Below are 13,587 nucleotides of genomic sequence, written 5' to 3' on the forward strand. Positions count from 1 at the left end.
ATTCCATTGTTCCTTGTCCCATCAAAGGAAACTGTCATCCAAGCTCTAAATGCTAACTCTTTATTACTATCAATGCATAAGAATATGGGAAGGGAGATTAAGAAACAAAACCCAGGTATATCCTGCACTATACACTTGTGACTACAAACAGGTAAATACAAAACAAACACAGTAGATCTCAAACTCCATAAGAGGAACTAAGCAGAGACTCCCCTTAACATACATTCTTCTTTTCTGTACAGCAACTTTTCAGCTTGTGGCTACTCTACAAGAGCTCAGCTTTCCATACCAATTCCTCCAAACCTGAAGGTCATACTGCTGTTCAGCAGAACAAAAAGAAAGGCTACCCAAATCCAAACAATACTTTACTGCGAAACCAACTCCACTTCCAAAGCATACAACTGTAACAAAAGATTGTACAATAAAAGAAGGTGCCCAGTGGCAGAAGTGAGAGCAGAATTTAAATCTGACTTCTAATACACTTGCTACATTCACAGATCATCTCCAAATTTGAATGTGAAAACACAGTCAGAAAAATAACTTTTCAAAACCAGGACATTCAGGCACACAAAGCTGGTGTTCTATAAATCCTCAGCTTCAGAAGAATCACAGTACCAGACATTTAAAGGTAACTCCTGCTCATGTTCCTCATTACCAGAGTAGACATTATGTGCCTACTTCACAGCAGTGACACCTATAATCTTTCCTTCATTTCATCTGCTGAAATTCAACTGGTATGCCTATTCCTGGGTCTCATTAGTGTGTGCTACAGATATTGTTAAATAAGTTGGCAAAAAATACTAATTATGCAAGTTCATCCCTGGTCTCATTTGTTTGGAACAGATAGACCTTCTGTATTTCTTTCAAGCTGTATCTCTCAGCGGGTGTTCAGTGCATCATCTTCCTGGAGTCTGGGGGCAGATTATTCTTAACATTTCTGCCACAATGTTACAGTTTATAAACACTTGAAAAAAACCAAACTATTGGTTTCTTTAGCCCCTTGCATTTGCCCACTTGTATCTGCAATAGAGACATAAGGATATGACCAGCAGTATTTAGCTTAATGTCAAAGAAAGGAAAAGATCTCCAAATAGTGCCTGGTTACTGTAATTTTCTACTGTTTGTATTTGGTCAGTAAATATACTACAAATGGTTACCAACTAAGTCATCACAGAATCATAGAATCATTTGAGTTGGAAGGGACCTTTATGGGTCATCTGGTCCAACTCACCTGCAATGAACAGGGACATCTGCAGCTTGATCGTGGTACTCAGACTTCCTAGAGTCCTCCTGCATAAAACTGTCTTCTAGTCAGTCATCTTAACTCTCAGCTACTGATGTGGAATTAATAAATCTCGAATGAAAACAATCACTTTCCCTTTCCACAGCATTATAAATTCTTGCCATTTATCACAGCGAGGGTCAAAACTGAGGAAGCTGTTCAAGATAAAAGAGATCTACAGATGTCTGCCTTCTGTGCATCTGTGAAAAACACATATCTCCATACATATCAAATTTGCTCACTTCAGAGCAGCAGGGAGGGTATGGAGGTAAATGTTTTCCATCAGGTTCATACCATGGCATGTTTTTGCACTAAAAGATCAAGCTGTGCTTTTCTTCCTGTTACTTGTACTGCTATCAGTCAAAGGTCCCATAAAGTAAATGTGTTCTGCTTCTTCCTCCTAATGCAGATCAGGCCTTCAGTGGGAATGAAGGATCCCAGTTTCATTTAGGAAGTATATTTGTGTGTTACTTAAAGCACACATCAAGGACAACAGTTGTTTAACAGTCCTTTATACTGAAATTTCACTAACATCATATAAACTCTAAATACAGTTTAATAAAGGGCTTGGGGCATTCATAATCCCCAGGGTCTGTTTCCCTGACTGCACCCTCTGAATATACAAACTATTGCTATCAGCTGAATTTACCCAAAATGTTGACCTTACAGGATGAAGCCATCTACAGGAGTGTATTGGGTTCTTGGCTTCATCTTTGCAAAACTATATAAATACTAGAACACAAGTTGGACCTGAATCCTCAAAACCAATTAGGTTTACTAGCATGGTCATTTGATCTTCAGTTTTAGAAGTAACAGAACATATCACAGTTGGTGATAAAACAACTTCTTCCTTTGTTGAACTGACTAAACCTCTGCATTTCAAATGATACTAAAATAAAAGCTTTTTGATTAATCCAAGACATTAATGATACAATTCCTAAATGAAACTTCTCCAGAAATGCTTTGCAATTAAACTTCAAAGTCGGAAAAAAATGAAAATTTTACATTTATAATAGGAAATGTGAAGAAAAACTGTAAAAGCACTCATTCTCTCTGCCATGCCACATGTTTTCTAGCAACGTCATCCAGCAGCAGATCTCTGTGTTCTGTCCAGGCTTCAGGGAGTGGGAGGCAGCCAGAAGAGTTTACCTGTCAAAAGAAGGCTTCTCTCCACAGTCAAACGCATCCTGCAGCTCCTTGACAAGATTAGCCTGCCCAGGCAGTCGGAAGAGGCCTTCTTCCTTCAGCCCCCGCTGTCGGATGAAATCCACGCACTGCTCCACCAGCATGGGAGCCAGGCGGTTCCCATATCGCTTCTCATATCGGACGGTGTCTTCTAGCTTCTGGCCAAAAATACCTGTGTGAAGAGAGGTTAGGATTCAGTTGTGATTCACCAAATGATATGAGGAGCCTTTGTCTTCTCCTGCAACCCACGAGATTATGGCTCTTCAATGCACGGACAAAAATCCACCGCTCTCTTAAGGATAAATCGTTTCATTTCACATTTGATCCCCTCACAGAAATACGATGGAAGCATATTTTACAACAATGCTATCAAACATTAATTTAAAAGAAAAATTAAAAATAGCCTGTAAATGATTTTTTTTATATACAAAAAGGACAAAATTCATAGAAATACTACAAATAGGATTTTCTGTCACAAAACTGCTGATGCAAAAGTGATGCACATCTCCATTTACTTTAGTTCATGTCTAATTATGTATATAAAATTAAGTAGTTTCCATGTGAGTTTCAATGACATATAAACATTATCTTTACATGCAGAAGGGAAAAGATTTATAAATATAACTTGGGATTTCATTTGTTCTGAACCAAACCATCAATTACACTTCACCACTTAAGCAAAGATTATTCCTATAATTTACCAGCTGCATTATCACTTCCGCAACTATAAATGGTGTACAAAAAAAAATAAAAAGTCATGAAATGAAAGGTGAAATACGTCAGACAAACTGCAGGAAGCTAGCATTTGGCTTTAACATCAGCAGAACACAGAATTATACTGAAAGAATTAACTTCAACCCTGATCTGAGGATATCACTGTGGGCACTGGAAAGACAGTTACTGTTTGGTAATTATTTTCCCTCCATTTCGAGCTGCAGAGCCAGCCATCACTGGTATTATCACAGCAATGTTCAGCATATCATCTGTGATGGAAGCTCTCCCTCGAGACCATTTGTTGACAAGAATTGGGGCTGGAGCATGGCAATTCATTTTCTATATATAGCAGCACAATGAGCAGTTCTAAGGCAGCCCATGATAAGAAACTAAATACCAAATAACTACCTACACTTGAAAGACTCCTTTTGCAATTACTTATGTCATAAAATGGGGGAGGTGAGGGATAAAAGCGATAAGACAAATTCTGCCCTTCACCGAGCACACAGTTTGTACCAATTTAAAAATACTCAAGAAGAGGAATGGAGTTGTTTTGGTTTTTTTTCTGAAGGAAGCACAGAATTGAGCTTTCACCCTAAGAATTTCATTCACAGAATTTGCCTCTCGTCCCAAGAACTTAATTCACTCCCAAATTAGCAGACATGAGTAAGTAAGCACAAGCTAAGGTAGGATGCAGACTGAAGCATTCTCCAGAGTTACCTTCAGTGCACACGATTTTCCTTCAACAAAAGAAATGATAACTCACGCCTGCCCTTGAAGTGAAAGTTATCATGCACGCGATCCAGAATGTTACAGCAAACTGTCAGTCACCCATCCTGAGGGTCTGGGGTCTGTATTTAACTGCAATTACTTTTATGATAACAGAGAATGACTGGAGAGAATGGATATACCCAGCTAAAGAAGTCCAAAAATTAGGCTGAGATGCAGAGCATCACGTTTTGTGATATTCATGCAGCTCCTATGCGTGGCTGCCAGAAATAGCAGTGGGGAGAGTGGGGGAACAAAATATTACAGTCACACTTCATTAGCCTCCTTTTTTTTTTTCCACGTTGCATAAAAAACAAAAGCCCCAAATTTTCAATTAAATAATGAATTTTTAAAATTTCAGATTGAAAAGCTTAGAAGAATGCTGAATGATGTAAAATATTTGGTGTCCATTAAAGCTCAGCTTCTTCACACTGTCAGATGATATCGTGTTTTCCCACTTCTTTCATTCCTCCCTAATCTCTTGCAAATTCCCTATGGGCACTGCAGGAGGGTTACATAAATTTGGGCTTCCTGTACCTGTCTGACTTAAGGGTTTCTGCTCATCAGCACAGAGGAAATCCTCAATCCCTCCACTTCCTAAACTCTCTTTCCAAACAAAGTATGATTTAGGATAAGATCCACTGAAAGTTAATTAAGGAATCAGTGTGAATACAGGAACTTGGTGATTTCTGCATTTGGGATGGCATCCAAGACCTTCATCCAAAGACGTGGCATCTTTAGGGAAATCAGATCAGAAATCACCCCCAAGAAATCTGAAGTTGAATTTCAAAGTCTATGCATTCTGAGATATTGTTAAAAGAAACACATCCTTCCAAAAATAAGCACACATTTACATCCACTGAAATAAGTCTATGTCATTTTTCAGTAATGGGATGATGTGAAAAACTCCGCTGAGCACCAATTCTTTATCACTTGAGCCTTCTGTGGCACAGTTCAACGGGCAGATGAAAGAAGTGGCACATGACAGCTTCATAAATGGTTCCCAGACTCTCTGGGCAACCTGTTTCTAAACTTCACTGTCACTGTGAAAAACATTCCTGTTTCGATGCATGTCCAGGGTCTCTAAGCCTTCCTTCCTGCGCTACCGCAAGCAGTCCTGCTCTATTCTGACAATATTCTCTTACAACCTGAGAAAGAAATTTTGTTCTACCTGAAAGACTATCCCTTTCCCTGGCAAAACACATGCCATTACCTTTGTCTGTATCAAAACAGCACGTGCCTCAGCTCCCCCACATCTCGGTGCAGAACTTGGCCCTCTTCCTCTGAGTTTGGCCTATGAAAATTGAGTCAGAGCTTCCCTTCAAGAACCCTTCAGAGTTCTTGTTTTGCTCTTGTTTTTGTTTTTAAACAAGAATTTCCAATTCTTTTCAAACAAAATTGATCAACAGAAAATGCAAATACTTCAATTACATGATGTACAATTACGTTGCATACCCACTGACAGTGAAATTAGTACGATAAGCTCTGTCTCATTAGCCATACTTTCTTCTCTTCGTGCTAGCATTCCTTTCAATAATGTACATTTTGCAGACCAGATTAGAACCTGTAGAAGAATAAGTTCTCAAACCTACCAGACTGCTTGGAAATTCCTATCCGTAATGACGCCACAGTCAAAACATCATAACTTTATATTAATGCATTTTCATTCTGTCTCTTTTTCTTTCTTTCTAGTGTTGGCTTTCAAAACATGTCTAATACACACTGAGTAAAATTAAAGTAAAGGATTTTGTGCTGGGGGAGAAAAAAAAAGCCTACAATGTTATAAGTTGCTGATGCACCCCAACACAAGCTGCAGTATATTTAAAAGATCTGGCAACCACGAAGCATTAAAACATCTGTAAGTTGAGGTAACCAGTATTTTTGAACACACATAGAAAGTAATAACAGATTCACATACTAAAAGTGATATACTTTAATTGAATATAACTAACTTGGATCTGCATTGTAGCAGCAATTCACAGATACTGAAGGAAAAAACCTTTAAAATAAAACAAGCAAAAATCTATAGAATTTAGTGTGACGGAGAAGTGACCAGTGATGTCATTGAAATTTCATTCTTACTAAGTAAAGTGTAAATGCAACTGTTTCTACTACTGGCTGCAGGAAGGTGCTTATAAATTTTGGGACTTTTTCATTCAGACACTTAAAATACTCATAGCTGAGAATGTCCTGGGGTAGAGGCAGAATAACTACAGCAGTTGTCTAGATTTGACAGATTGGGTGCAGATCCTACATGACCCTCACAACACAGTTGCATCCCATCTGGTCATGTCCATAATTAGGGTCTCAGGGGTCCATATGCCTCACCCCTCACATCCCAGATTAACCCTCAGAAACTCAGCTCTCTTACTGCATGAATGGAGATAACACTGTACTTCCTTGGGGGCATGAGGTTCTCCACTCTCTGCTTTGGGAATCCCATATCTAGTTGATGATTTTGACAAGCATGCAGTAACCTGAAGTTAAGATCTCAGCCTCATGGAAAACCAATGGGAAATCACCCTGTTACGTATTTAAGTGCTCCTAAAATCACCATTTACTCTACTCGGTGTTCTGCAATTTGTTTGGCTTTGGCATTTCTCCCAGGCAGGCTTCGCTTGATTTTTAAGTGCAGACTGAACTTCTCCAAAGAAAATATTTTCCTCACCTAATAAATGCAGAACACTGCACCAGGCAGCACTTAGCCACGAAAGGAGTTGGTTGAGATAAGGCTGCATAAATATTGACTTGAAGTTGCAGACTTGCTGATGTCTTATGGAAAAAGCACTCTGCTGCCAGGGGCAGAAGTGGCAGAAACATGACAACACTGCTTCCACAGGTTTTGTCCTAACTTTTATCTTGTTCAATATCTTTCTGTTTCATGTTGGTTTTTTTTAACTGTTTACTGTAAAGGCCAGATCATTGCCCCGTAAAGGTTCCTTTTCTTGCATCATCTTTCTCAGCTTCTTATATCACAAGTGACTACTACAGAGATACTGCAGATTGGCAGTTCACAAAGACTAAGATGACAAAGTAAAGGCAATGCTCTGATCAAGTGTAGTTACAAACACACTGTTAACAACTTAGCAGAGGCAAAGCTGAACACTATTAGCTATGCCTTGTAATAGTGGCAACTCCTGTATAGAGAAGCAGTGAAAAGATAGTCCGAATTACGGAGACTACATCATGACCAAAGCCACAGAAATAATTTCACATGACATTTTTTTTCTTGAAACGTTTCTACTACTGTAACTAAAGAACAAGAATTCCATGAAGAAAATGAAACAGCCCTCAATGTTGCAATCCATATCCAAGCTCTTCTAAATCTCAGAGTCTCCAAAATCCAGAAACACAAGTGCTGATCCATGGTTTCGGTTTATCCTAAGGATAGAGTGTCAAGAAAACCTGACATTCAGAATGGCAGCAGCTTGCTTGTCTGCCTCACAACTGGAATATGGCAGCTAAATGTACATGTTTCCAGTTCTGACCAGTCTTTAGATTTAATCAACAGAACTGCTTTTCCAGGGAGGCCCTGGTAGGTCTTAAAGCTACATCCAATTAAGCCAAGATCATGCATAACATCAAAGAGGAAAATCACATGATAGCAAAGGGCACACAGAGTGGTTATTCATTAACCAGAACATTCCCGTGGCAGAAGTTTTGTAAACCTTTTGAAAAACTGGATTTCCAAGCTTCCATAAAGCTTATGAAAGACATTACAATGCTATACCCAAATTCTGTTTATGTCTGCTCAAGAGTTGTGTAAATACTGGGGTATTTTCAACAGTACTTACTCAGAGCGTGTTTTTGAAACACAAGAATGCTGTTAGTCAATGATTTTTGTTTCTACTGAACAAAGTAAGAGGTCACATCTCAAGTCTGCTGATCCGTAAGAAGAAAAGAAAGATAAAAATGGCAGTTCTGGCACCTCACTCCATGCCAACTGCTTGAAAAAACATACCTGCCTCTCCAGCTCCATCACATCATACACTACCTCCACACATTGTGCACCAGAAACAACCTCCTCCTTTCCAAAACAAGCTCATAGTTTAAGGGCCATAGCAACTAGAAAAGGTCAGTAAAGGTCTAAGGAGCTCACCTCAGCTTGGGCTTTGGAAGAGTACTTTAGGTATCCCTCAACTTCAAATTAGTAATTAAATGACACTGAAAATATAGAAAAGATGAGATGGAGGGACTTCAACAGCAAAGTAGGGAATACAGTAACTCTTTGTACAGAGTTTTAAATTGTTGTTTCTCACCAGCTTTCTATTCTGCTGTTCTCCATCACCAAGTGCTGCTCTGAACAGATCAAAGGCAAACAGTATTTCCTTCTTCTCTACAGAGCTTTTTAATGGAAACTCAAACACCAAGACACGGTGATGGCAGAATTTAGTTCCTGCTTGACTCTTTTTCTTACCAACAAGCCTTTTCCCACCCCACATTCAATGTAACACTGGCAGTAGATGAGGTCCTTCTCCTGGAGCTTAGCACAGTTGCACGTCTGATTGCAATTTGTGAAATGTCACCAGGAACTCATCACAGTCAGATCAGGACCCGTACTCCCTTCTCTTGTCATGGCCAATGCACCTTCGGCTCACTCTGGTGCATCTTGAATGCTCTCATGCTGCATGTGGCAGCAAAGCCACCCTTGGTATTCCTTTCTGCACTCATCCTGCATGTCCCTGCAGGAGGTTCCCATGGTGCTACTTAAACAGAGAGCATTTTCCCTGAAACAGGCTTGAGAGACTCCTGGCTGTGTCTCTGTTCAGATGCCACCCACTGAGAGGCTATTTCTCATAACTGAGGTGACCTCCAAACATCTTTGACATTTTGTTTTTCAGGGACTAACACAATGCAGCTTTCATGTGAATTTCCAGCGGAGGTGCCATACCTTGCATCACCTTGGTGGTGCATTTCTGCCTCAGTGCACAATATCATGTAGTTCTCCCAGTGACCAGCCAATGGCTCTTCCTGTTCATTTTACTTTCTGTGCTGTGTTGCACAGCTTAGAACCAATCAATCTGTTTTATACTGGTTTGCAGAAGGCTGGTTCTGCCTTCATTTTCACTGAGGTGTACAATCTGCAAATGAAGTTAGAAGAATTCCTGAAGCCAATTCTAAGAGTGGTGTCATTTGTTTAATTTACCTGTTAAAACACTGTAAAGTCCAGTTAACATCCATCTTTCTATTGTATCCAGTAGGACACAGACCTTGTTAAAAATGCACACCAGCATTCTGCAACTCTCTGATCTTGAGGCCACGTGACAATGCTCTTGACAGTGCATATACATAGGAAAGCAATTGAAATAAATGATGTTTAGAGGAAAGCAAATTAGCAGTGTGACCTCCCTCATCCAATCCTCTGCCCAAAACACTGCAGCTTCACTCAGGATTTTAGACAAGAAGAGTTTGTGTGTCAAAGCAGATGGGGAAATAATAAACAGTTGAAGCTCTGCTTGGAGTGGCTAAAACTGCACCCCAGGGGAAAAAGCAGCTGTCTGCAAAATCATCTGTCCATCCTTTATTAAACTTCCAAACATTTCTCAAATAGTCAAGCGTACAAACAGCACACAGCTCTAATTGACACTGACACCTTGAAACACACCTGCACACTTTGTACAGACATATCCATGTCCTCTCGGACAGCCTCCAGGGGGGGTCAACTCCAGCAATCATGGGAAGCTCTGGCCTCAGAGAGGGAGGTTATGGGGGCAGACAGCTTTCAGTGCCATGCACAATTTCTGTTCCCTCCTTTCCAGCCTCAGCACCATAGCACCTTATCATCACTTGTATCTCTCTCTTTCTAAAAGTGTGTTTCCCTTCCAGCTGACATATTTTGAAAGACAGCCTCCTCTCTGCCTTCCTCCATACTCTGCTTCTACAAGCGTATGTGCAATGCAGAAAATGGCCTTATAAACCTCTTTGCAGCAGGTGGGAAGGCAAGTGCAGACTGCAGGAGAGCACAGTAAATTGGCAGTGCAGCAGCTGCAGCAGGACAGTGCACTGTAGGGATCCGCTTTAGTTCATCAGAAATCTCCGAATCCAAGGACTTGGTGTTCTGCACATATGTGCGTATTTATCCTGCTCCTTTACTCCCTCTTTCCTCGCCACTCCTCCCACACAGACAAAAATACAAACCTACGCTCTTTTTCTTGGAATTTTGCAAGCCAAAGAGGTAGCACTCAGCAACACTCAGCTCCTCTCCCTGCTTTTTGCTCACATGCTCTGCAATAACCTTGTTTCCAGCCACCTCGCTGAGGCGGCCCATCCATGGGTTATTCTGTAGAGCAGACAGCATTAGCTGGCCAACTACAAACAAACGAACAAAGAGGAAAATAAATCATTCATGAAATGTCAGCATCTGCACTGTTTCATGCCTTTTGTTTGAGTGTTCTCATCTGCCTGCACACACAGCCCCCGACTTTTGGCATTGCCTGCAATAAGAACACAGGGACAGAGCAGACCTACCTTTACGGAAACTAAAGCACCGCTTAATTTTCCTGTAAGTAGTTTTGGGGAGGAAAGGAGGTGCTGCTAAGGCACCAGGGCTGCGGACTCCAGCATTTCTGTCTTCAGGCATCATACAGGCCGGAGCCCCACGGCCCTGCAGAGATCTTCTTTAGCAGCTGCATCCAGAAACAACACGACTGCTCATCTTCACTGACTGCTGAGGAGTTTTGAAGCAGTATATTTTCCTCTGGAGCAGGAGATGAACAGTCTTCTCACTACCAGAGAGAGCTTGAAGTAATTTTAACGTTCTCTTCCCCGCTTCAATTTGGCTTGGGGGAACAATTTCCTTCCGTCTCTCTGTTTCCTTTCATTTATTTCCTGCGGTGAGACAACCGTCTCTTATACAATGTCACAACAAAAGAGTTTCAGCAGAAAGATCTATCTTCCATTCAGGCTGAAGTGCCAGCACAGAGAGAGAGATGCAGAGTCTCCTTCCTCCTGGCCAGAACAGGAGGCAGAGACTCCAAATTCACAGGACAAGGTCAGTGCTCTGCAGTGTGCAAGGAGAAAGGGGAGAATAATACCCGAAAGGCGACTGAAGGGTCTTCTGGGACGTGATGCTCCTCGCTGGCTCCTATAAGCCCTGCAGCTGAGGAGCAGAAATAGCGGCCCCTTCGCCTTAAAGGCTCTCTGTCCATCACGGATTCCTCTCCAAGCACCTTTTATATCCCTGACGCCAGCGTGGGCTTCTTACTCGCTTGCCTTCGAACCACCAGGAGCTCTCGTGGGAGAAGGACGTCAGATGCAGCATGAGTACATCCTTGCCAGCAAGACCCCGTGCTGCTGTGAGGAAGACGTGCCTACACGCGGGGATGCTCCACTCTGCCTCCTGCTCCCACGCCGAGCAATGGTAGCCTGTGCCGCTGCGTGCAGCAGGTGCAGGGAGGAGGGCTGTGCTGCAGCGCAGCTCCCTGCTCTGCCGGATGACTTTGGGCTGACTCGAGGCAGCAGCAGCCTGCGCCCTGGCTCCGCAGGAGCTGCCAGACCCGAGCGCTGCGCTCCTTGCCTCCTCCCTCCCCCGTGGCTGCAGGCTCTGCAGCTCACGCTCAGGCCTTTCCCTTCTGCAAAAATTGCCTTTCTATGTCTAATCAGGAGAGGAATTTCAAGTGCAAACAGGCACTGCATGCCCTGCCTCATTTACATTGCTTTTCCCCGTCAGAATTTTTTTCCACAGTTCCCCAGTGCTCTTCAATAAAAAAAAGCAAAAAAAAAACCAACCAAACAAAAAAAAACAACAAACAAAAAAAACCGACAGGCTGTTTCTGAACACCTTAGTAGGTTCCCACCTCCCTCTACTCATTCCTCCCTTCTAGTACAGGTTAACAAATAACATTGTAATGATACGGTTAATCATCTACAGCAATCCTTGCTCCGGTACCAGGAGTCCTTTCCTACTGCTTTAGGTACTGGGGATTCAGCATGGCTCACAAATATCCATGGAACACACACATGATTTGCTTTCAGCACGTTAAAGAACCAGAAAATTCAAGTGTGTTGCTTGTGAAAGTGGCACTTGACTTGTACAACAGCAGACTACTGTGCTTTGCCACTAGTGCTGAAATTTAGGCAACAGCTAGAGAACTCTTTTGATTAATTTACTGTCTGAAATAATTTTATGTACTTGTTGGTGGACAGGCTCCTAAACACCTGAAGCCAAAGGAACCCTTCTGTAACAGGATCAGACTGTTGCAGGCATGACCATGTAGGAAGGAATAATCAAAATATCAGCATGTCCACCCATACGTAACTACAGAACAATTAATAGGGCTTGTTATAACTTGAGGTATGTTACAGTATCAAATAAGCAATGATTAATGAAATGGGAGACATCCTATTGCATAGATCTAGCGGTGACAGCTCCCATGACACTGCTTTTTCCATGAAACGACAGCCAGACATTCTCCACAATCATTAAACCCAAAATCATTTTCTATCTATTCTCATGCTTTCCAGGAGTTAACTGTTTACTTCCCAGTCCACTTAACTCTGAAATCAAAGATATGCTCAAGATATCCCATAGGGAAAAACAAAGAACATTTTGGTAAATGTGTTAACTACAAGTGAACTTAAACAGTAATTTAAGGATTGCAATCTTCCCTTTCTTTATGAAGATCAGCATGCAAATGCCTCAGTCAGGTACTTCTCTGAGTAATTGGCATTACACGCTTCTATGACAATGAGGGTGTCCTATGAGTTTCCATGGTGGCTGGAAAGATTCCCAGCTGCAAACCAGAAATAGCTTTTGCCCTATAAAAGCAAATGAGGGGCTGATGAAGAAAGCATGGAGTCAGGACTCGGGAGATCTGGTTTCTATTTGTAGCTTTGTCACAGCCTCTGTGTGCAGATTCACCAGATTTCAGCTCCCCACCTCTCCACTCAGTGCTGCAGGGCTGCCTTGGCCCACTGTGTGTCACAGAGCAGTTTTATGCAAGTGGAAGCCACATACAGCATGTAGTTAGCTTCTTTCCATGAAAAATGCACTTCTGTTAGGTACTGACAAGTTTATATCGCAGCAGTAGTGTATGCTGCTGTTTGGCTGCAATAGAATCTTAGAATGGTTGGGTTGAAAGGGATCCTGAAGCTCACCTGACCCCAATCCCCTGCTGTTGGCTGATTGCTCACAGCTCAGGCTGCCCAGGGCCCCATCCAACCTGGTCTTGAGCATCTCCAGGATGGGGCATCCACAACTTCCCTAGACAGCAGTGCCAGGACCTTTTGAGTAAAACATTCCCCCAGACAAATAACCTAAATTTACCCGCTTTTAGTTTAAAGATGTCTCCCCTTGTCTTATCACTATCAGACTGTAAAAAGTCAGTCCTCCTCCTGCTTATAAGCTCCCATCAAGTACTGGAAGGCTGCAATGATGTCTCCTCACAGCATTCTCTTTTCCAGGTTGAACAAGCCCATCTGATTCAACTTTTCTCCACAGGAAAGGTGTTTCAGCCCTCTGAGCATCTTCATGACTCTCCTCTGGACCCAATCCAACAGTTTTACCCTTTCTACTGCTGGGGTCCCCGGGCCTGGACAATTGTCATTGACCTTAGCTGTCTCTAGCAACAGAATCACCAACAGATTCTCATAACAAGCACTTGTGAAAAACATGGGCGGTCTTCTACCTGGTGACCAAA

The 13,587-nt window shown here is 42.0% G+C and overlaps 1 protein-coding gene across 7 annotated transcripts in view; it reads right to left on the reverse strand.

Annotated features, from left to right (window-relative positions):
- ARHGAP24 (Rho GTPase activating protein 24) overlaps positions 1 to 13,587 on the reverse strand; it is a 204,312-nt gene that overhangs the window by 17,352 nt on the left and 173,373 nt on the right. For 6 of the 7 annotated variants that reach the window (XM_048942899.1, XM_048942900.1, XM_048942897.1 and 3 more), the window contains one exon: positions 2,432 to 2,639. In XM_048942899.1, the coding sequence (XP_048798856.1) occupies positions 2,432 to 2,639 (208 nt within the window). Of the gene's footprint in view, positions 1 to 2,431; positions 2,640 to 10,417; positions 11,661 to 13,587 lie in introns of those variants that run through there. The other variant, XM_048942901.1, reaches the window with a different exon arrangement.

The sequence above is a fragment of the Lagopus muta genome, chromosome 4 (assembly GCF_023343835.1).
Source record: "Lagopus muta isolate bLagMut1 chromosome 4, bLagMut1 primary, whole genome shotgun sequence".
NCBI lineage: Eukaryota > Metazoa > Chordata > Aves > Galliformes > Phasianidae > Lagopus > Lagopus muta.